Source organism: Eschrichtius robustus, chromosome 3 (assembly GCF_028021215.1).
Source record: "Eschrichtius robustus isolate mEscRob2 chromosome 3, mEscRob2.pri, whole genome shotgun sequence".
In the NCBI taxonomy this organism is placed as follows: domain Eukaryota; kingdom Metazoa; phylum Chordata; class Mammalia; order Artiodactyla; family Eschrichtiidae; genus Eschrichtius; species Eschrichtius robustus.
The window spans coordinates 131,014,660-131,039,830 of NC_090826.1; the positions used below are offsets into that span (position 1 = coordinate 131,014,660).

General features: G+C 38.9%; 2 protein-coding genes across 4 annotated transcripts in view; one reads left to right on the forward strand and one right to left on the reverse strand.

Annotated features, from left to right (window-relative positions):
- LOC137762839 (ankyrin repeat domain-containing protein 45) overlaps positions 1–25,171 on the reverse strand; it is a 151,529-nt gene that overhangs the window by 120,196 nt on the left and 6,162 nt on the right. For 2 of the 3 annotated variants that reach the window (XM_068541263.1, XM_068541262.1), the window contains exons 2-3: positions 23,291–23,654; positions 15,434–15,601 (exon numbers count right to left, since the gene is read on the reverse strand). In XM_068541263.1, the coding sequence (XP_068397364.1) occupies positions 15,434–15,601; positions 23,291–23,639 (517 nt within the window). In that variant the 5' untranslated portion in view covers positions 23,640–23,654. The remainder of the gene's footprint in view (positions 1–15,433; positions 15,602–23,290; positions 23,655–25,171) is intronic. The other variant, XM_068541261.1, reaches the window with a different exon arrangement.
- On the forward strand, positions 9,654–11,129 carry TEX50 (testis expressed 50). Its single transcript, XM_068538603.1, has 2 exons — positions 9,654–9,977; positions 10,896–11,129. The coding sequence occupies exons 1-2, from the start codon at positions 9,654–9,656 to the stop codon at positions 11,127–11,129; spliced, it is 558 nt and encodes a 185-aa protein (XP_068394704.1).

A 25,171-nucleotide genomic window follows, 5' to 3' on the forward strand; every position in this document is an offset into this window, starting at 1 on the left:
AAAAAAAGTGTTTAAAATAATTCCATTCTCTATAGCACCCGTCACAAAATTTGCAAGACCTGTTAAACAAAATTACAACACTTTGAGAGAAATAAAAGACTCAAATAAATGGGAAGATTTACCATATTCCTAGACGGAACAACTGAATATAGTAAATGGTAGATTAGCCTCAAATTAATTTAACAATTGATGTATTCATTTCCTGTGGCTGCTATAACAAATTGCCATAAATTTGGTGGCTTAAAGCAACTCAAGTTTATAGTTTATCCTCTTACAATTCTAGAGGCGAAAAGCCTGAAATCAGTTTAGCTGATTGTGTTGGCAGGGAAGATTCCTTCTGGGGGCTCTGAAGGGAGAATCTATTTTCTTGCTGTTTTCAACCTCTAGTGGCAGCCTGTACCCCTTGGCTGTGGCTCCTTCCTCCATCTTCAATCAAACTACACCACTCCAATGTCTAGTTCCATCATCAAATCACCTTCTCCTCTTCTGTGTCAAATCTCCTGCCTCTCACTTATAATAAGGACACTTGTAATTACATCTAGGTCCCACCTGGATAATCCAGGATAATCTCCCCATCGGAAGATCCTTAATTTAAGGATCTGCAAAATCCCATATGAGGTAACATTCACAGGTTCCAGGGATTAGAACCTAGATAGCTTTGGCAGACTTTTTCCAGCCTACCACAGTCGGCCCTCTGACATCCCAAAACTCACACCTATCCCACATGCAAAATACATTTACCCCATGCCAACATCCAAAAGTTTCAACCCATTACAACATCAACTCATGTCCAAATGCTCATCTAAAATATCATCAGCTCAAAAGTCTCATCTCATCATCTAAACAAGGTATGCATGAGACATTAGTATGATCCATCTATCCTGGGGTAAAATTCCTCTCCATCTGTAGACCTGTGAAACTAGAAAACAAAGTTCTCTGCTCCCAAAATACAGTTGTGGAACAGGCACAGAGCAACAGTTATAGATAATGCCATTCAAAAAGAGAGAAATTAGAGGAAAAAAGGAGTCACCACACTCCCAAGTAATTTTGAAATCCCACAGGGCAAATTCTATTAGGTATCAAAGCCTGGGGATAATCATCTGTGGTGTAAGGCTCCATCCTCTTGGCCTTCAGCTCCAGCCTGAGTCATCCTTCCTTTTTCATGAAAGATAGCACGTTTTTGCAGCTGAATAGTTTTGTCAGTCACAGCTTCAAACCCACCATTCATGTTGCAAGCAGAATTAATTCCCTAAACTGGAATCCAAGGTTTAGGTTTTGGCTCCACTAGCTGGGTGACCTGGAGTCAGTAGTGGCTCCAGAATTTCAATACAGGATGAAGTTTAGCAGAGGAATTAGCTGGAAGAGGGGACTAAGGGACTTGTCATAGAACTGCATTTATATAATAAGCACACTGATTTTACTAACAGCATATATTTATTTTGGGTGGCTTGGTAGAGAAAGGAGCTTACTGCAAGCATCCTCTTAATGCCATCATACCTGTCTTACTGCATTCAGTCTGCAAAATACCACAGACTACGTAGTTTATAAACAACAGAAACTTATTTTTCACAGTTCTGGAGGCTGGGAAGTCCAAGATCAAGCTGTCAACATGGTTGCAGTCTAGTGACAACCCTCTTCCTTCATTGCCAGCACCTTCTCACTGTGCCCTCACATAGTGGATGGGGCTAGGGAACTCTGTGGGGACTCTTTTATAAGAACACTAATCCCATTCATGAGGGCTCCACCTTCATGTCCTAAGCATCTCCCAAAGGCCCCACTTCCTAATACCATCACATTGGGCATTAGGATTTCAACATATGAACTTGGGGGGAACACAAACTTTCAGACCATAGTAATATCTTAACCCCACTAACCTCAGTTTCTCCATCTAGAAAATGGAAGTATTATAGTACCATCCTCATAGGGTTGTTGTAAGAATTAAACACAATGTATTATAGGATAATGCATGCAGATGTCTTGACACAGTGCCTGTCACACAGTAAAGCCCTCAATAAGTTTATTATTATGTCACTCCTCTCCCCAAAGCTCTGTAAATGACTCCCTATTGACTACTGAATAAAATGCAGGGCCTTCCAAGATCTATCTAGCCACAAACTATCTTTCCAGCTTCATCCCTTGCAACATTCATCCAGAGACCCTATCCATTATTTACTCCCTGTTCCCTCTGCTCCCAGATGACAACAGGGCTCACTCCTTCGTTCCTCAGGTCTCTGCTCGAGCATCACCTTAATAGAGAAGCCTCTCCTGATTGCCCTCTATAAAATAACACTCTCACTCGCTTGCTGGCAACTTCATAACCCCGTTACCACTCTATTTTTCTCTGTAACACTGCATAGATACATAGATTTAGATAATTTTATTTTCTGTGTCTCCCTACTAGAAAGTAAACTCCATAAACATAAAGATTGTTTTATGCCTAGTTGTGTATGTATTCTCAGCTCCTAGAACAGTATTTAGCACATAGGAGGTGCTCAATAAATATTTATAAATGGTTGTCTAAAGGTTTACACAGAATTTCTTTGCTTATTATGTTTCCTCAACCTAAGATGCCCTCTCTGCATTGCCACCCACCAAAATTCTACTCATTCTTCAAAGCTTACTTTAAAATGCACTTCTGGGGGGCTTCCCTGGTGGCGCAGTGGTTGAGAGTCTGCCTGCCAATGTAGGGGACACGGGTTCGAGCCCTGGTCTGGGAAGATCCCACATGCTGCGGAGCAACTAAGCCCGTGAGCCACAATTACTGAGCCTGCGCGTCTGGAGCCTGTGCTCCGCAACAAGAGAGGCCGCGATAGTGAGAGGCCCGCGCACCGCGATGAAGAGTGGCCCCCGCTTGCCGCAACTGGAGAAAGCCCTCGCACAGAAACGAAGACCCAACACAGCCATAAATAAATAAATAATTTTTTAAAAAAAAATGCACTTCTGTGAAACTCCTAATTCCCCCAGGTAGATCTCATTGTTCTATCAACTGTGACGTGATTATCATTTGATTTAGCTCTGAATTTAATCTGTCTTGTAATTTTTTGTTATCCTGTTTTTTGCTTCTACCTCTAGACTATAAGTTCCTTAAAGGCAGAGTCTGTATCACCTTCTTATCATATACCATTCTACCTCACCATCTCTTTTTCACTTACCAAGCCAAATTCCCCACCCCTCACCCACTACCTGATAGTACCACATTGCCACCAAAAAGACATAGGTCGAAAGGGGGAGGGACTCAGTATTTGCTTGAGTATTTGAAGGGAAGGACATTCCAGAATGAAAAAAACAGAAGCAGATGCTAGGTTGTATGAAATGATACAGCTATAGCTACTTTGTAAGTAGATGTGAAAGTACCATACTTCAAAAGGGTTGGGGAGGATCTTCAAGATGGCAGAGGAGTAAGATGCGGAGATCACCTTCCTCCCCACAAATACATCGGAAATACATCTAGAAGTGGAACAGCTCCTACAGAACACCTCCTGAATGCTGGCAGAAGACCTCAGACTTCCCAAAAGGCAAGAAAATCCCCACGTACCTGGGTACGGCAAAAGAAAAAAGAAAAAACAGAGACAAAAGAATAGGGACGGGACCTGCACCTCTGGGAGGGAACTGTGAAGAAGGAAAAGTTTCCACACACTAGGAAGCCCCTTCACTGGTGGAGACGGGGGGTGGGTGTGTGGTAAGCTTTGGAGCCACAGAGGACAGCGCAGCAACAGGGGTGCAGAGGGCAAAGCGGAGAGATTCCCGCACAAAGGATCGCTGTCAACTAGCAATCACCAGCCTGAGAGGCTTGTCTGCTCACCTGCCGGCCGGGACTGGTGGGGGCTGGGAGTTGACGCTCGGGCTTCGGAGGTCGGATCCCAGGGAGAGGACTGGGGTTGGCTCTGTGAACACAGCCTGAAGGGGGCTAGTGCACCACAGCTAGCTGGGAGGGAGGCCAGGAAAAAGTCTGGACCTGCCTAAGAGGCAAGAGACTATTGCTTCGGGGTGCACAAGGAGAGGGGATTCAGAGCACTGCCTAAACGAGCTCCAGAGACAGGTGCAAGCCACGGCTACCAGCGCGGACACCTGAGACAGGCATTAAATGCTAAGGATGCTACTGCAGCCACCAAAAATCTGGTGTGCAAGCACAGGTCACTCTCCACACCTCCCCTCCTGGGAGCCTGTGCAGCCCGCCACTGCCAGGGTCCTGGGATCAGGGACAACTTCCCCGGGAGAACACACGGCGCACCTCAGGCTGTTGCAACGTCACGCCAGCCTCTGCTACAGGCTCACCCCGCATTCGAATTATAACTACCGTACCCCTCCCTGCCCCCAGCCTGAGTGAGCCAGAGCCCCCAAATCAGCTGCTCCTTTAACCCCCTCTTGTCTGGGCAAAGAACAGACGCCCTGAGGCGACCTACATGCAGAGGCAGGGTCAAATCCAAAGCTGAACCCCAGGAGCCATGTGAACAAAGAAGAGAAAGGGAAATGTCTCCCAGCAGCCTCAGGAGCAGCGGACTAAATCTCCACAATCAACTTGATGTACCCTGCATCTCTGGAGTACCTGAATAGACAACAAATCGTCCCAAAATTGAGGCCATGAACTTTGGGAGCAACTGTAGACTTGGGGTTTGCTGTATGCAACAGACTAGTTTCTGATTTTTATGTTTATCTTAGTATAGTTTTCAGCACTTGTTATCATTGGTGGATTTGTTTATTGGTTTGGTTGCTCTCCTTTTTTTTAATTAGTTTTTAAATTTTTTTATTTTAATAACTTTATTTTATTTTATTTTTCTTTCTTTTTTTTCCTACCTTTTCTTCTGAGCTGTATGGCTGACAGGGTCTTGGTGCTCCAGCCGGGTGTCAGGCCTGAGCCTCTGAGGTGGGAGAGCCGAGTTCAGGACATTGGGCCACCAGAGACCTCCCGGCCTCATGTAATATCAATCGGCGAGAGCTCTCCCAGAGATCTCCGTCTCAACGCTAAGACCCAGCTCCGCTCAGTGACCAGCAAGCTCCACTGCTGGACACCCCATGCCAAACAACTAGCAAGACAGGAAAACAACCCCACCCATTAGCTGAGAGGCTGCCTAAAAGCATAATAAGTTCACAGACACCCCAATACACACTACTAAATAACCAAGAGATCACTGAAGAAATCAAAGAGGAAATCAAAAAATACCTAGAAACAAATGACAATGAAAACACGACCACCCAAAACCTATGGGATACAGCAAAGGCAGTTCTAAGAGGGGAGTTTATAGCAATACAATCCTATCTCAAGAAACAAGAAAAATCTCAAATAAACAACCTAACCTTACACCTAAAGCAATTAGAGAAAGAAGGACAAAAAAAACCCAAAGTTAGCAGAAGGAAAACAATGATAAAAATCAGATCAGAAATAAATAAAAAAATAAATGAAGGACACAATAGCAAACATCAATAAAACTAAAAGCTGGTTCTTTGAGAAGATAAACAAAATTGATAAACTGGTAGCCAGACTCATCAAGAAAAAAGGGGAGAAGACTCAGATCAACAGAATTAGAAATGAAAAAGAAGTAACAGGGGCTTCCCTGGTGGCACAGTGGTTAAAAATCCCCCTGCCAATGCAGGAGACACGGGTTCGAGCCCTGGTCCGGGAAGATCCCACATGCCGTGGAGCAACTACAGAGCCTGCGCTCTAGAGCCCGTGAGCCACAACTACTGAGCCTGCGTGCCTAGAGCCCGTGCTCCCAACAAGAGAAGCCACCACAATGAGAAGCCTACGCACCACAACGAAGAGTAGCCCCCGCTCGCCACAACCAGAGAAAAGCCCGCGTGCAGCAACGAAGACCCAATGCAGCCAAAAATAAAATAAATAAAATAAAATAAATAAATTTTTAAAAAAAAGAAGTAACAACTGACACTGCAGAAATACAAAGGATCATGAGAGATTACTAGAAGCAGCTATATGCCAATAAAATGCATATCTGGAAGAAGTGGACAAATTATTAGAAAAGCACAACCTTCCGAAACTAAACTAGGAAGAAATAGAAAATAAAAACAGACCAATCACAAGTAATGAAATTGAAACTGTGATTAAATATCTTCCAACAAACAAAAGCCCAGGACCAGATGGCTTCACAGGTGAATTCTATCAAACATTTAGAGAAGAGCTAACACCTATCCTTCTCAAACTCTTCCAAAATATTGCAGAGGGAGGAACACTCCCAAACTCATTCTACGAGGCCACCATCACCCTGATACCAAAACCAGACAAAGATGTTACAAAGAAAGAAAACTACAGACCAATATCACTGATGAACATAAATGCAAAAATCCTCAACAAAATACTAGCAAACAGAATCCAACAGTACATTAAAAGGATCATAATTCATGATCAAGTGGGGTTTATCCCAGGAATGCAAGGATTCTTCAACATATGCAAATCAATCAATGTGATACACCATATTAACAAATTGAAGGAGAAAAACCATATGAGAATCTCAATAGATGCAGAAAAAGCTTTTGACAAAATTCAACACTCATTTATGATAAAAACCCTCCAGTAGGCATAGACGGAACTTACCTAAACATAATAAAGGCCATATACGACAAACCTACAGCCAACATCATTCTCAATGGTGAAAAACTGACACCATTTCCACTAAGACCAGGGACAAGACAAGGTTGCCCACTCTCACCACTATTATTCAACACAGTTTTGGAATTTTTAGCCATAGCAATCAGAGAAGAAAAAGAAATAAAAGGAATCCAAATCGGAAAAGAAGAAATAAAACTGTCACTGTTTGCAGATAACATGATACTATACATAGAGAATCCTAAAGATGTTACCAGAAAACTACTAGAGCTAATCAATGAATTTGGTAAAGTAACAGGATACAAAATTAATGCACAGAAATCTCTTGCATTCCTATACACTAACGATGAAAAATCTGAAAGAGAAATTAAGGCAACACTTCCATTTACCATTGCAACAAAAAGAATAAAATACCTAGGAATAAACCTACACAAGGAGACAAAAGACCTGTATGCAGAAAACTATAAGACACTGATGAAAGAAATTAAAGATGATACAAACAGATGGAGAAATATACCATGTTCTTGGATTGGAACAATCAACATTGTGAAAATGACTATACTACCCAAAGCAATCTACAGATTCAGTGCAATCCCTATCAAACTACCAATGGCATTTTTCACAGAACTAGTACAAAAAATTTCACAATTTGAAAGGAAACAGAAAAGATCCCAAATAGCCCAAGCAATCTTGATAAAGAAAAATGGAGCAGGGCTTCCCTGGTGGTGCAGTGGTTAAGAATCCACCTGCCAACGCAGGGGACACGGGTTCAAGCCCTGGTCCGGGAAGATCCCACATGCCGCGGAGCAACTAAGCCCGTGTGCCACAACTACTGAGCCTGTGCTCTAGAGTCTGCAAGCCACAACTACTGAGTCCACGTGAGACAACTACTGAAGCCCACGTGCCACAACTACTGAAGCCCGCCCGCTTAGAGCCCATGCTCCACAAGAGGAGCCACCACAATGAGAAGCCCGTGCACCGCAACGAAGAGTAGCCCCTGCTCGCCACAACTAGAGAAAGCCCATGCGCAGCAACAAAGACCCAACACAGCCAAAAATAAATAAATTAAATAAATTAATTTAAAAGAAAAAGAAAAATGGAGCTGGAGGAATCAGGCTCCCTGACTTCAGACTATACTACAAAGCTACAGTAATTAAGACAGTATAGTACTGGCACAAAAACAGAAATATAGATCAATGGAACAGGATAGAAAGCCGAGAGATAAACCTACGCACATGTGGTCACCTTATCTTGATAAAGGAGGCAAGAATATACAATGGAGAAAAGACAGCCTCTTCAATAAGTGGTGCTGGGAAAACTGGACAGCTACATGTAAAGGAATGAAATTAGAGCACTCCCTAACACCATACACAAAAATAAACTCAAAATGGATTAAAGATCTAAATGTAAGGCCAGAGACTATAAAACTCTTAGAGGAAAACATAGGCAGAACACTCTATGACAAAAATCACAGCAGATCTTTTTTGACACACCTCCTAGAGAAACGGAAATAAAAACAAAAATAAACAAATGGACCTAACGAAACTTCAAAGCCTTTGCACAGCAAAGGAAACCATAAACAAGCCGAAAAGACGACCCTCAGAATGGAAGAAAATATTTGCAAACGAAGCAACTGACAAAGGATTAATCTCCAAAATATACAAGCACTCATGCAGCTCAATATCAAAAAAACAAACAACCCAATCCAAAAATGGGCAGAAGACCTAAATAGACATTTCTCCAAAGAAGATATACAGATTGCTAACAAACACATGAAAAGATGCTCAACATCAGTAATCATTGGAGAAATGCAAATCAAAACTACAATGAGGTATCACCTCACACCAGTCAGAATGGCCATCATCAAAAAATCTACAAACAATAAATACTGGAGAGGGTGTGGAGAAAAGGGAACCCTCTTGCACTGTTGGTGGGAATGTAAATTGATACAGCCACTATGGAGTACAGTATGGAGGTTCCTTAAAAAACTAAAAATAGAACTACCATACGACCAAGCAGTCCCACTACTGGGCATATACCCTGAGAAAATCACAATTCAAAAAGAGTCATGTACCACAATGTCCATTGCAGTGCTATTTATAATAGCCAGGACATGGAAGCAACCTAAGTGTCCATCAAAAGATGAATGGATAAAGAAGATGTGGCACATATATACAATGGAATTTTGCTCAGCCACAAAAAGAAATGAAATTCAGTTATTTGTAGTGAGGTGGATGGACCTAGAGTCCGTCATACAGAATGAAGTAAGTCAGAAAGAGAAAAACAAATACTGTATGCTAACACATATATATGGAATCTTAAAAAAAAAAATGGTGCTGAAGAACCTAGGGGCAGGACAGGAATAAAGACACAGACGTAGAGAATGAACTTTAGGACACTGGGAGGGGAAAAGTAGGCTGGGACGAAGTGAGAGAGTGGCATGGACATATATACACTACCAAATATAAAATAGATAGCTAGTGGGAAGCAGCCGCATAGCACAGGGAGATCAGCTCCGTGCTCTGTGACCTCCTAGAGGGGTGGGATAGGGAGGGTGGGAGGGAGACGCAGAGGGAGGGGATTTGGGAGGATATATGTATACATATAGCCGATTCACTTTGTTATACAGCAGAAACTAACACACCATTGTAAAGCAATTATAGTCCAATAAAGATGTAAAAAAAAAAGGGTTGGAAAGGATATAGGTAAGTTGTTTCCATGAAATTCTATTAATATAATTACAATTTAAATTTATTAGCTAGCAAAATATTAGTAAAGTATTTGTTTTTCAGAGAACTGAAGAGGCTCAAACTATTCTGGAAAAAGACAAGAAAAAGTGTTCCTAAGAAATCCAAGGTGATTGGCTAGGCAACACCTTTTCAGTCCAGTGTGGTTCTTTATGACATCACTGAATTTATCCCTGAATCACTATGACTGATGATGTTACAGTGATCATCAGTGTATATTTTGCTGACTAGGAAAAGTATCTTCAGTGCTTTGACTGGAGCACCATATTAACTAGTACTCAGGGCATTTCTGCTCTGTCTCTAACCAATTTTTGACTATAAACGCATTTTCCATTTGAGAGAGAAAGATGCCTTCTCAAGGACTATCCCTGATTTTTCCTCTGTTGTTTATCTGCTTCTTCAGGGAGAGCTTCTGCATTTGTGATGGTACTACCTGGACAAAGGTTGGATGGGAGATTTTTCCAGAAGAAACGCATTATTTGAAAGTTAAGCCTTCTCCATCTCACTGTCTACCTTACCCTCTGGACAAACTATGCTGCAATTCTGCTAGTATGGATATATTTCAGAGTTGTTTACATCTTATTTATATTTTAGTACAAGCTCTCTTTTTAATCCTGTCTGTTTTATCTGCTCATTACCTGTGGGTGAAATGGAAGAAACACCAAAAAAAGGTGAATTAGTGATGCAAATAGTAATAGTTACAGAATATCAAAGAGTTTAAAAGATAAGATTATCATCTTCTTTGAGAGAAAGAACCATGTCTTATTCTTCTTCATAACCTCCCCAATTTCCACCATTCATCCCCAGCATGTAGCAGTTTCTTGCATATGTCGGGTGTTCAGCAAAGGTGTACTCAATTAGAAGGTCCTTAAAATAACCTATTAATTTTAGATAGATTATTTCAAGTTACAAAACACACCAAGAAAGTAGTGAGCTACAATGAATAGAATGCATAGGAAGTGAAGGTATCTGTCTGGGCCCTTAGGTAAGTCATTGTATCTTTCTCAGCTGCCTGATCCATAAAATTAAGGATATGGAACGACATCTTGTTAGATCCCTTCCCGATCTATCTAAGAAAGCTAAGTATACAAAAGTCGGCATGTATTTTTTTAATGGACTGTAAACTAATTTCTAATTTTAGTATAACTTTCTGGAAAACAGCACTCTTAAACTAATTTCCCACTTTGCCAGTGACACCATATTTTGAGGCAATCTTAAAAGTTCATTGACCTTCACAACAATTAGATATTTACAAAATGACTATGATTTTATCACATTATACCTTAAGGCTGTTTAGTAAAGGAAAATATTTTACTAATATTCAAATAATTTCTCCCAGCAGAATGCTCTAATCACAGAAAGTACTTATTAAATGTTTGCCGATGGTGATAATGATTGTTATAACCTTACACAAGGGCATATACAAAAGAGCATTTCTTCTGCATTTATACCTTTCATCTACAGTAACTTTTTCTTTGTATAAATAAGTAACATGTGGTATTTGGAGTTTAAGTGTATATATCCAGAAAACAAATTTAATTTGAACTACAGTAATAAAAAAATCTCTAATATTTTTTTTCTCCTTTTAGCTGAAGAAACAAGCCTCCTTAGATACAGCTGGTAATGATCTAGAAAGCCAGTCCATCTATGACGCTGACCAAATACTCTGCAGACTGGTGGCCACAACATCAATGATCACCAAGTACCTGAATCAGGTGTCCCATCATCCTCCAGCTAAGAAAGTCAAGCACCAAAAACTAAAGGGGAAGAGAGTGAAGGAAAAGGAGCCAGAGGATACAAGACATATCCATATGCAAATATAGCTCAGTCCATTATGGAGACTACACAAGAAATCTATTGCAAGAACTCATGTAAGGACAAAAATGGTTCTTTGGGATGCTTTGTAAATTTTTTGCCACATTCTTTACTGAAACTTTCCAACAAAGTCTGGATTGAACAGTTATTTCTATTCAGCTAAAACGGCTCCATACTCACTAAAAGTACTGGGGAAAGACTGTATACGATCACTGCTTCATGTTTAAGTGTTTTGTTCTTTTTAATGCGTTAGATTACTAATCATTAAGCAATCTGTAGAACAGAATCTTCATTTAGTGTTTCAGTAAATCTCTGACTTAAATAATATTTGTGATTTTTCTTGGTTTCCTGAGCAAATTTTATGGCCACACTGAGACATTTAATTTCCAATCTCATATTGAAAAAATGGTATGGAAATACTAAGGAACAGATTAATTTTTTAAAGTATAAATGTTTCCATTTTCAGTAAAATAAATGAGGAATTAAGTATCAACACTTTTTTAATTTCAAACTTTTGTTGATAAGATGCCTCAGGTTTTTAAAATATTCCACACTTTTGTTTATCAGTCACCTCAATTTTTTAAAGTATGGTTTCCATATTTTCCAAACAAAAACTGAGAGACTGGTCTGAGACTAGGACAGATTTTCTTAACAACATGTTGAAGAATCCCAGAAAAATATGCCAGATCTATAATATACCTCCCATCAATATAAGGGGGAAAAAACTTTTAAAAAAACAATCCTTTGTACAGTAATAGATAATGCTACAGTCTTTATAAATAACAGAAGAGAACAGTGCCTGCCTTGGGTTATTGTGGATTATTAAAAGTTTGTTTATGGTTCCACTTTCCACTCCCCTCCTTACTTCCACTCTTCCCTAACCACAACCCTACTCCCACATTTCCATGAATGTCTGCTCCGCACCTTCAGAGTTCTGAACTGTCAACTAATTCCTTCTAGAGAACACTGATATGTATCTCTATTAATGGAGGACCCTTGAACACTTCAAAAGTCTACAAACCTTGAAGACCCAATGAAATTTATCTCTAATAGTCAAATTTTCAGTAGTATAGAGGAGTCTCTGGGGTGTAGGGAGTCCTCAGCCCCGTAAACCTCTCATCATTGGAGCAAGAAATGGAAGTGGTTTATACTCTTGTTCAGTATGAATTAAACAAACGTTACATTTTATGTTGAGTTTTGACATTTCACAGCTACATTACCATGAAGCGCCAATCCTTGCAATCCCATCATTGATCTGGAAACAGAAGACTAGTTTATAGTATTATAGTCTTCTTATCTTCATCACTAGGAAATGGTAGGTCTAATTCCCCTAAGACTGTAAGGACCCAAACTAAACAGACGGACATTAGGGAGATGGAAAGTGGGGTGGGCACGCAGCCTTTAGCATGACCATTGGCTTGGCACTTAGAGGTCCTGCTCTGCCAACAGTCAGCCTCACAGTGGTCCTCATGGCAGAGAGTGCAGTGAGAGGTGGATCACGTCCTTCTCCCCCGGGCCCTCCAGGCCCTCTGGCTTCGGGCCTGGCGGGTGAGCTGGGGGGCCCAGGGACAGGCTGAGGGCTGTGTCCCGCAGAGCTCTAGAGCCCTCTCCACAGCCGCCCACTGGCCAGGCCCAGGCCTGGAAGCAGCAGCGAACCTCTCCCCCATCCCCACCTCCTCGACCAAAGGGCGGTGGCTGTCTCCATGGGTCCCGGCCACTGTTTGGGTGCCCTGAGGAGTCAGAGGGCCAGCTGGGTCCTGGGAGCCTGGCTTCCTCAGTGATGATGGCTGGGCAGGGTCTGGCCCTGAGGGTGCCACCAGCTGAGATCTGCCTCCTCAGCCGGGGCTGGGCACTGGCAGGAGGACCCAGACTGGGTGCTGGACAAACGCTCCCCAGCAGGGTAACCGGCCCTTGCAGGGACCCCTCCTTTTGGCCAGGCCTGGACCTCAGAGGATGAAAGTAGAGCCTTGGGACCTTGCCCTTTCTTGTCAGAACAAAGAATAACATTTATTTTGGTGGAGGTTTACAGGAGCATCGTGACCTGACCATGACCTGACCTCAAGAACAAAGAATCTGACACCAAGACGTTTGCAACAACTAACCATGACCCTCCCTCACCTTTCCTATAAAAGGGTTTTGCTGAAAGCTTTCAGGGAGTTCGGGGTTTTTAAGGTATGAGCCACCCATCTCCTTGCATGGTCCTGCAATAAACCTTTCTCTGCTCCAAACTCCAACGTTTTGGTATTGTTTGGCCTCACTGAATGTCAGGCACATGGACTTGCATTTGGTAACAAAACCAATGAAACTCAACACCGTAAGCCCCAGGCTTTCAGAAAAGTTACAGCAAAATTTGTTCCTGGATTGTGTTTTTTAAGCACCATGGGTCATTCTTCAAAAACGGATTTTAAATTATATAATGTGAATTTCACCTACAATAACTATTCATGAAGGGATCAATTAAATTCTTTGCTATTTTCTTTTTGCTTATATATATATATATATATATATATATATATATATATATATAAAATCACAAAATCAAAGGTATTGACAGAAATAATGCCCCTAGAAAATATTCAGTACAAGTGGACAATTACGTATAAAATAATCTAAAAAGTATAACTCATCTTTTTCTTCCCAAATATGTTACCTTCCCTCAATTTCCTTACTTCTATTAATTCTCCCAGTACCCTTCTCATTTTACTAATAAGCAAGCTCGTTATGGTTTCCATATGAATCTTCCTAAATATCACTCTAATCCTCTCCCTCGTCTACGTAAAATCTTTCAGTGGCTTCCAAAGGCTACAGAAATGAAATCACCTTAGCCTGACATTTGGGAGTATAATCTGACTGTAATAATGGTAGCACCATTCTTCGAGTGTGATCACACACCAGGCGTTGTGCTAAGTGCTTTATATCATCTCATCTCATTCTCACAACAACGCCCCCAAGAGGTAAGAACTATTATTGGCTCCCTTATCTGGAAATTAAGACTGAAGTATAAAGAATTTAAGTATCTTGTCCAAGGTCACATAGGTTTCACGTAGAGACACCACTATTTAAACTCAAGCAATCTGATTCAAAAGCCCATGTACTTACTTCTGCCTGTGCTGTAGCCTAGCTGTGTAAATTATGACTTGCTATTCTAGTAAGGCAATCTCATCACTTTTTCCCCAATGTGTCACTTTCATTCATAAGATTTTGCTCACACCCTTTCCCCTTACACTGTGTATGTAAATCCCACCCTTTCTTCAAGGCCCACCTCAACTCCACCATGCTCTGACTTCATGTTCTCTGACCACCCCACAGCATGTACCACCTGCTCTGCCTCTTTTAACCCTTAATTATAGTCTTTCTGATATTGTTACTTAACTCTGGAGTGTGTCTATAGGTTATCATCCCTCGCCTAACAAATGTCCAGAGGGCAGGAACAATTAATTGTACCACAACGGTGTTATGCGCATAGTGGGCATTTAATAAATGCTTGCTAAAAAAACACAAATGCAGATAACTATATAAAATGAATGCCATGAACTTCCTTAGTACTAGTTTTTTAACCAATGTTTGTATGCATACATAATTACACAGGTATATCTTTGTGAAATCTCTAAGCTCTATTCTACAGGATTACAGAAATGATGCAAGAAAAATATTAGTGAAACTCAAAATAGTACATAGTTTTTTGACCTTTGATTAAAGCATCACATACATATAGAAAAGTGCAAAATTTATAAGTGTACAGCTCAATGAATTTTCACACATGAGCACAACCTTGGAAACAGCAACCAAATTAAGAAAAAAATATTATGCCCCAGAAGTCCCCCTCATGCCATAATGATACCTGCTATTCTGACTTCTACCACCATAGATTAATTTTGCCTAGCAAACCATTTTAAATTATTACAATTGTTTCTACCTGGGGAATCAAATATATTCCTCAAGTATGTCATTTTTTTTAAACATTTAAGGAATGGTCCACTCTGCCTAGGTCTCTCAGAAAATGGCCTTGAACATATTTTATACGTATATTCTTACAGAAAATTATTGGTGAAATTGTTAGAAGGTGATAAATCAACCAGCTTCCAACCAATATAGTTTCTATTAAGTACAATGTTTTAGGCCAATAGCAAAATAGCAACAACAAAAAAATGCAGATTTCACGTATTATCACCACCAGTGACTATGGTTAGGTCTACAAATAAAACATCTTGATAGAAGGTGAAAATGTTAATCACCTCTTTGCTTTGTTAAATGCACAGCCTATAACCCTGTAACTTGAGTCAGTTTGCTACTACCTTGTGAGCTTCCTTACCTGCCCAGTCCAGGAACTCAACACACTCAGTCTGGGAATACCGAGCAGCAACATCTCGAGCTCGCTCTTCCTGGAAGTTCAGAGATTCTATATCAACATCCAATTCCACCAGTGCTTTCAAAGTTTCCAAACGACCCCAGGCTGCAGCACAGTGTAGGAGCGTGTAACCTAACAAACAGAATGAGGATGGTCAGGTCAAGAAGACTGCACTGCTTTAGGCTATTTTATGGACTAGAAGATCACAATGGCAATCAGGTATTGAACAATTACTACAGGCTAGGCACTATTCTAAGTGCTTCACATACAGTAAATTCATTTAGTTCATAAAAAACCCTATGAGGTAGGAACTATTATAATCCCTATTTTACAGATAAGGAAACAGAGGTCCAGAGAAGCTAAACTTGCCCAAGGAACACAGCCAGTAAATGATGAACACAAGGCACCAACACAGGCAGTCTGAAGCCTGAGCTCTTCAACATCTTCTAAGGAAGATGGCAATCTCCCTAACAGTCATCTACTGGAACACAATTAGACCTATGACTTTAGTCTAAGGAATCTGCATCAACTCTAATTACTCTATTATTGTTAACACAATCGTACAAATTACTACAACTGGTATGCCTTTGGTTTGGAAATTAATCATTTGAATTAAAATGGAAATTATGACCTATCAAATCAGAAAGTTATTTCTTAGATTTACTGAGGCAACTACCATGAGGTATAATTGTAAAGGTGAAAAACATGGGCAGCATCTTTAAAATTTTTTCAGACTGGTTTAAAAAAATCAAGTCAAGACTGATTGTTTTAACTTACCCACGAGGATACATTTGTGATTCACTTAACTGGCCAAAGAGGCATGTAGTACTACAAGAAGAGTTGAGCAAAAGAATGAACTAGCATGTATTAAATGTATTAAGTACTAGGTACTTTATGGGCTACTACTTCATTTAATCCTTCCACTAACACTATGAGGTAGGTATTATCAGCCCCATTAAAGGATACAGAGGAAAGTGCAGATCAGAAAGACTATACCTTGCCCAAGGCCACACTGGTAGTAAGCAGCCAAAGCAAAATCCAACCCAGATCTGTTGCCACATAAAAGGTTTATAAGGAAAAGGAAATAGCACTCAAATGTTTGCCACTGGTTAGAGTAGGGAAAGAGAGAACAAGGACTCCTCCACTTTCTTCCAGAAACCTCTCCCTTGGCTCCCTATTTACCACATTCCCACAGTCCTGGGTCTCAGACCAAGTTGTAAACTATCTTTGTCTTGAGGCTATCATAACCAGAAGGGATAATAAAGAATTAATAAGGAATCAAAAGGAGCATGAAGTAAGCTACTCCACGATCAGCCAAAAGTGGAATTACCTCCCCTCTTTGGCCCAACTCTTTTTTTTAATGTTACAACAGTGAGACATTTCAGAACACCAAGAGATAAAGACTGGCCCAAGAATGTGATCATGGCTTTAGCCCCTACAAAATGGGGGGCCAAGAAATACCCAGATACCAACCCTCATTGTTCCTGCCTTCCGAAGATGCATTTCTTCAGCCAAACGGCCCAGGGCCCCTGGTTTGCTGGGAGAGGGGGACACTATCTACGGAAAAGACACTGCAGTAGCAGGAGCAGGAGGCCATTCCAAATGAGATATTCTGGGTCCTGATATTGCTTTTCTCAAGGCTGAAGTTACAGGCCAGGCCAGCAGTAACATCTAAATTTTTTTCCTATTTTTTAATATACATAGTTTAAAAACAAGAAAACATGATTTCTAAACAGAGACAGGCTTTGACCAAGGAATTTAAAACCTATGGGTTTAAACCATGGGTTTAAAAAAACCATTGTATGTTTTCTTTTTCCCCTTGTGAGAGATGGTGTGTTTTCTAGAAGAAAACACACAGATATTTGTACTATATGAACCCCACAGCCTTCCCAGGAAAAGAAGAACATTTAAATAAGATGATTTCAAAAGCATCCAGACAAGAAGGGGATTTTCCTAAAGTTCTCCCATAATATTGGCAATGAGTATTTGATCCCAGAAGGGAGATACAGAAGGTTACATTTAGAAATCCCAGCAGGAAGAAAGGGACCATAAATGGAATTCTGAAAAATTGGGATTGGTTCTAAGACAAAAATAATTTCTTTGTGGAAGACTACTGGTTACTAAATAGAGAGAGTCAATTGAGCAGGTAGTTCACAGTAAGGCAAAAGATCAGACAAGAAGAAAAGTAATCTTTTTCCTCTATGCAGGCATTGTTCTGTGTGCTTCACAAGTATCAACTCATTTAATCCTCACTACAATCCTATGACGTAGGCACGAGTATTTTTCTCATTTATAGATGAGGAAACAAAAGCATGGAGAGGATAAGTACTTTTCTCAAGGTTCCTATAAATTGATGAAGGTCATTAATAAGGTCAAAATCCAAAAACTCCAATGATGATAGTCACAAACAAGTAATAGGCCATGGAGCAAAATACTCCCCTACCTAGAATATTTTTCACAATCTGCCTACCACCAGCAGTACCAGACTCTTTGAATTCCCCAAATCATGTTGTTTCATGCCTCTGTAACTTTGCATATGCTGCTTTTTTCTGACTGATACAGTAATTACAGTAGCAAAATAAAAAATAGAAGTATAAATTTTATATTTACTTAGCATTAATACTGGTATTTTGTAAAACTCAGAGTTCAGAATTCATTTTTTTAATTAGCGTAACTAATACACTTAACCGTGGCACCACCAGGGAAGCCCACTAATACACTTTAAATACGAAAATGTATAAGCATAAAATATCAGATAAAAGCATAACTATCAAATAGGAATATTAAGTATATATTGTCATTCTATTAGCAATATAAATTGTCAGATAAAACAAATCAAAATTAAAGATTAAAAAACAAATACTAGGGACTTCCCTGGTGGTACTGTGGTTAAGAATCCACCTGCCAATGCAGGGGACACGGGTTCAAGCCCTGGTCCGGGAAGATCCCACGTGCTGCGAAGCAACTAAGCCTGTGCGCCACAACTACTGAGCCCACGTGCCACAACTACTGAAGCCCGTGTGCCTAGAGCCCGTGCTCTGCAACAAGAGAAGCCACCGCAATGTGAAGCCCACGCACCACAACGAAGAGTAGCCCCCACTCACCACAACAAGAGAAAGCCCACGCGGCGACAAAGACCCAATGCAGCCAAAAATTAATTAATTAAATAATTAATTAATTTTTAAAAAACACAAATACTATAAAAATGAAGAAACTATAATCATGAAAATTGCAAAAAACACATTATTTGATTTTTTAAGTGTGTCAATGGTATCAACAGGATATTTCTGTACAAATTTTTTCAGCTACTGAAGTTTTTCTCACTCAACATTAGTTGGAAGTAGTTATAAACCAATACCAAATATTTTCCTTCAAATTACCTCAACTCTAATTTTAAAAGAGAGAGATATCTCCGAACAGCTTTTTGCTTTTTTGATAGAACTGCAATCTTTTTATTGAGAGTAAGCTGTAATCTTTATCGCCAAAGAAAACATTGCTGGTTCATATTTGTCTTTTTTAGTTTCCACATATACAGAGAGAGATTCCATTTCAGTTTCCTGATCAATTTCAAAACTATGAGATTCACATTCTACTTGTTTGGGAAGTTTGTGAACTTAAAAATTATTCTTACAGTAGAAATTTTGTAATACCACAATATGGACCGTTTAAGTTTGTAATCTTCAGTTTGTCTTTTTATATACACTGAGCAATTAAATCATTGAAATTGTTCTCAACCCATAAATGACTCTGATTTCATATTCTTTTAATACCAAATAAAACTATTATACCTATAAAAAGGCCAGTGTTTCATTACCTAAAATAGTGGGTAAGTATACCAGAATAACAACAATATTGTAACACTAAAATCTGGTACTACAGTTACTATATTGCCTGCCATGACCAATCCTTCAACCTCCTTTGTCTGGTAAACTCTTGGTCATTCTTCAAGATTCAATATATTGGACTTCCGTGGCAGTCCAGTGGTTAAGATTCCGCGCTTCCACTGCAGGGGGCGCAGGTTCGATCCCTAGTCAGGCAACTAAGATCCCGCATGCTGCGCGGTGCAGCCAAAAAAAAAAGATTCAATATATCGCCTCCTCTGTGAAGCCTTCCTTGACCATGTCCAACACTTCCACGTAAAGTTGACTAATCTCTCCTCTGAGCTATCACTGTACCTTGTCCCACTGTATATTAATTATCTATTTACACATCTGTTTTCTGCTAAACTGTGAACTTGTCCAAGTTTGTTGAATTCATTCATCTTTCCCCAGTTCCCAGCACAAGACCTGGCTAGTCCTCCATCCTTAACAAATGTTTGCTGATTGTATGGAAAGACAGAGTTTAAAACAGTAATTAGTTCCGATCATGCCTGTTTGAGTATGGCCAGGTTTAGAGACCAAAGCCTTGCCAGAACCAGAGGAGGTTCCACCATCAATAAACTGCAAACTGCACACACCTGTCCTTGGCTCAAACAGAAAACAAGGCACTTCCCAATTCACCAGAAGTCACTAGTACAGAGAGCTGAGACTGTAAGAACTGTTTCATTCTCCTCCCTTTGGATCAAAAGTGTCCAATTCTTCAGTATTTAAAAGGAAAGGAAATCCTGAACGTAAATGTGATCCATCAATCACCTGGAAAGTCATTTTCCTTCCTATCCATCTGAGTATCATCCACAAATAAATGGCATACATCTTCTTACTTTAGAGATATCTACCTGCAGTTCTTCACCCAAAAGTCCCTTAATTTTAGGCCAATGGCTTCTTATGTTCCAAAAATTAATAGTGTTCACATATACGCACACAATTATTCATCCTTTAAAAAAAAAATTCTGTCATTTGTGACAACGTGGATGAACCTCAAGGGCATTATACTAAGTGAAATAAGCCAGAGAGAAAAAGCCAAATACTGCATGGTATCACTTATATGTGGAATCTAAAATAAAAATTAAAAGTTAAACCCATGGAAACAGAGTAGAAAAGTGGTTACCAGGGGCTTGATGGGTGGGGGAAACAGGGAGGGGTTGGTAAAAGGGTACAAACTTTCAGTTATAAGATGAAAAATGTCTGAGGACCTAATTTATAACATGATGACTATAGGTAATAACTATATTGTATAACTGAAATTTGCTGAGAGTAGAACGTAAATGTTCTCACACAAAAAAATGCAAAAAACCCTGAATTGATCTGTTCTCCCACATGAACAAGCTCATGGGAACTGAGTCAATACCAACCAAACAAGAAATTTACTGGTAAACTGTAATGTAATTCATTATTTTATAATGATTAAAATAATAATTGCCAAATTGGTACAATTAGGTTGGCCAGTTCATCCATACTTTCCATTATAAAATCATCTTCATGGAATGCCAAATAAGCTTAGAATTTCCCAAATCATCAAGTCCTGGTTCCTTTTAATTTACCAGTTCTCTCAATTTCTCTCCTCTCCATTTTACTATAAGCAGCAAGAAGCAAGCAGGATGCACCTTCAACCTCCGCTAAACAAGATTTCATGGCAAGCATGGTATCAGAATGAAGAAATGGATTATCTTAGAGCACATCATCAAACTTGAAAGACTGTACACCTATATCCACACACTGGAAAATACCTAACAAGAGGATGGCAATACTCATATCAATTAGTCAGAACACCACCTTCCTTGAATAGTATTAGAGGCACACCATCAGATATTGATTTGGGGCTCTCATTTTCTTTTATGTAGTATGATTTTAGATATTACTATTAGTCCCATTTTTGGGGTGAAGAAACTGTAGCATGCAAAGGTTATATAATTTGCCCAAGTCATAGCTAAGATTCAATACTAGGTAAGTTTGCTTCAGGTTTTCAATAGCCTTAAGGAAGGTTTCTTCTGTTCCTATTTCCCTAAAAGCTTCCATCATGAACGAGTGCTGCATTTTCTTTCAAAAGTCTTTTCTACATCTATTGATATGATCATGTGGTTTTGTTTATTTAATCTTTTAAGGTAGTGAATTATACTAACATTTTTTTCTAATGTTAAAACCATCCTGCATTAATGGGATAAACCCAACCTAGTCCAATAAATGTTTTAACACACAATCTTAGATTCAATTTGTTAATATTTTATTTAAGATGTTTGCATCTGTTATTAAATGACTGGCCTATAATTTTCCTTTCTAGTGCTGTCCTTAACTAGTTTTGCTATAAAAGTTATCTCTCATAAAATAAGTTAAGTAGTTTTCCAACTCTCTTTACATTCTCTGGAACCTTTGTATCAGCTAGAGATTACTTTTTCCCTACAAGTGTAGTAAACCTTACCTTTTAAAACATTTGAGTTTGGAATTAGGTGGGACAATGAGGCAGATTTTGATTACTTATTCAATTTTTTTAAATAACTATTGTTCTAGTCAAGTTCCTAGTTTTTTCTTGAATCAATTTTGGTAATTTATATTTTATTGGAAAATTGTCCATTTCATCCAAGTTTTCAAATGTACTGTCATGAAGTTGTTTATGATACTTTCTAGTAATTTTTTAAATCTTAGTTTTTCCTATGTGAATGCTTCATTTTTAAAATTCCAAATATTGTTTATGCTCTCTCTTTCTTATATCACGTATCAAAAACTATCAGTATTATCAAAGGTTTTTCAACTCTTTTTCATTAAACCAGATTTTGGTTTTATTGATTCTACTGTGTTTTTTGTTTGTTTGTTTGTCTTTTGGTGGGTTTTTTTGGCTGCACTGTACAGCTTGCAGGATCAGGGATCTTAGTCAACAAGGGATCGGACTGAACCTGGGACACCTGCAGTGGAAGAGTGGAGTACTAACCACTGGACCACCAGGGAATTCCCTCTCTACTGTTTCTTTATTTTCAATGTCATTATTTTACTCTATTATTTTCTCTTCTTCTTTCTTTGGATTTTCAGTTGTTCTTTTTCTAACTCCTTGAGTTAAATACTCTGCTTTCTAATTTTCAATATTTCTTATATTCTAATATATGCATTAAATTAGAATTTTTAGTTTTATTCCACAGGTTCTGACATAACTAGATCCTGTTGCCACTTAAATATTTCATAATTTCTATTATATCTTTTGTCACCAACAGATAATTTAAAGTGTGTTTTTGTTTCCAAAATTATAGGGATTTTCAGTTATCTTTTTGTTACTATTTTCTAATTTTATTTTATTGTTGTCAGAGACCACAGACTGCATGCTACGGATTCTTTGATATTTGTAGACACTTCCTTTATGGCCTAACATATCAATTTTTTAAAATGTTCCATGTGAGCATGAAGAAAATGTATAGTCCCTATTTGCTAAAGATCATTGTTTTATTTTCTACAATGACCATGTTTTATATTTGCAATCTGAAAAAAACAAGTGACTGAATTTAAAGAGTTAATTGGATAATGACTGCAAAAACAAATCTTCAAAGGAAAGAGATAATAATATTATTGAGCATTTACTGTATACCAACTTTATATTTATTATCATATTTAATCCTCATAACCTATAAGGAAAACCCTATAAAGAAAATACAATCATCCCCATTTTGTAGATGAAACAGAGACACAAAAAGATTAAGTAACTTGCCCTAGTCACACAGCTAATAAATAGTGAATTCTGTGTTCTTAACTACTATGCTATACTAAATACATCAACATGCATACACACACACTCATATGTGTGTATATATATACACACACACATATATATACACACACACACACACACACAACATATGCAAAATATAAAGCAGGCACATCAAATTTATCCAAATTTAAAGATAATACATAGCATCTTTAGGTAGTCATAAGTAATACTGATAAGAGAAAAAAGACAAAATACCTCTGGTGGTTTTTTCATTCAGATTCACACCATATTTGGCTAAAGCTCTAATCACATCACTTTGCCCAGCCATGCAAGCTGCATACAACAAATTTCTCCCAACGATGTCTTCTTCCAAGAGTAGCTGCATGGCCTGTTCATGGTGAGGGTTCTCAGGATCCTCAAAAATCTTCTGCAAACCTTCTACATCCCCTGTGAGAGCAGGTGGTAAGAGGGGATTAATGGTGGCAGTTTCCTCTGCTTCTTTGGATTCTTCTTCTTCATTATCATCTTCTTCCTCTTCTTCTTGCTGTGAGAGAAATATTGATTTTTCTGAACTGTCTGACTCTGGGGGTCCTTCTGACTCCATTAACTGCAAAAATACCTGAGACCAAAAAAAGTAACAGAAATCTACTCAAACAAATCAGTATTTCTTTATTTATTTGTTTGATCAGTCAACTGACATTCAGTCAAATGAATGAAATGAAAGTACTTAACTGGTTCAAAATAAACCAGTTATAAAATAAGATACTTCATCCATTCAATCAATAAAGTTTATTGTGCACCAACACACTGCCTGAATATATACTAAAATGCTGAATGTGTGATGTAAACAGTAAATTCAGTAGGAACAGGAGAAGAAATATCAATGTGAGTGAGATTCATTAGGAAAAGATTGAAAGAGAATGTTAAAGAGGCTCACCTGCCTAAACAAGGGTCCCTGGTGGGGAGAAGTGAGAAATACAGTTGGATCATTGAAGCCAGATTATTAAGAACTTAAAAATCAGGCACTGACATTTAGACAGAATTCATTCACTCAGTAATATTTACTGAAAGCCTACTAATATACTAAGTGCTGTATAGGCACTATGTAAATTACAAAGAAGAATCAAATTTATTTCCTGCCCTTATCAACTTACTATTTCAAAGGAGAAAATATGACATGTACAAAATAAGTGTAATAAATGGTGACAAGTGCTAAGAATCATAAAAGATGAAGTGCTATGGGAGTTTAGAAGGGACCAGATTAAGTCCTGGTAAAGTTAATCAAGTAAGTCTTAATAGTACTCACTCTGTCAGAACACATATTAAATTGGGGATGATTCAGAGAAGAGCAGCATGGTTACCTCATGTGTACAAAAATGTTTGCAGCATCACTGTTCATAAAAGCAAAAATCCTGGGCAGGAAAAAAAACCCAATGCCTATGAACAGGAGCCTAAACTGTGGCATATTCACACAAAATTGTATATGGTAGTTAAAATGAAGAAATTACAGTAATACACTATGTGGAAGGCAGTTTCTGATATGGCTCCCATGACCCTACCCCACCTCCTGGTAACCTCCGGCCAACAGCCAGAGGGAACCAAGGCCCTTGGTACAATAGCCAGTGAGGAATTTAATTCTGCCACCAACCACTGAATGAGTTTGGAAGTGGATCTGCTCCAGATGAACTTTGAGATGACTGTGGTCCCAGGCAACGCCTTGACTGCAGCCTCGTGAGAGACCCTGAAGTAAAAGATCCAGCTAAGCTGTGCCCTGATTCTTAACCCAGAGAAACTGTGAGATACTGAATGTGCTATTTTAAGCTACCAACTTTGAGGATAATTTGTTATACAGCTATGAATAACTAAGGCACACAATGATATGAATGAATATTAGCAATACAGTATTAGATGAAAAAAGTAAATCCAAAAGATTAAACATACCAAGATATATTTTTGTAAAGTTCAAAGCAATTAAAATTATGGTTACCAAGGGGGAAGGATGGGGGGAGGGACAGTTAGGGAGTTTGCGATTGACATGTACACACTGCTATATTTAAAATAAATAACCAACAAGGAAAAAAATTAAAATAATAAAAATTAAATTAAGTTAAAATAGACTTTTTAGGAATATAAGTA

Excerpts from the sequence above, each read along its gene's own strand:
- TEX50 (XM_068538603.1), top strand. The coding sequence starts at position 9,654 with ATGCCTTCTCAAGGACTATCCCTGATTTTTCCTCTGTTGTTTATCTGC. Across the intron at positions 9,978-10,895 it reads GGAAGAAACACCAAAAAAAG|CTGAAGAAACAAGCCTCCTT; the intron begins GTGAATTAGTGA and ends TTCTCCTTTTAG.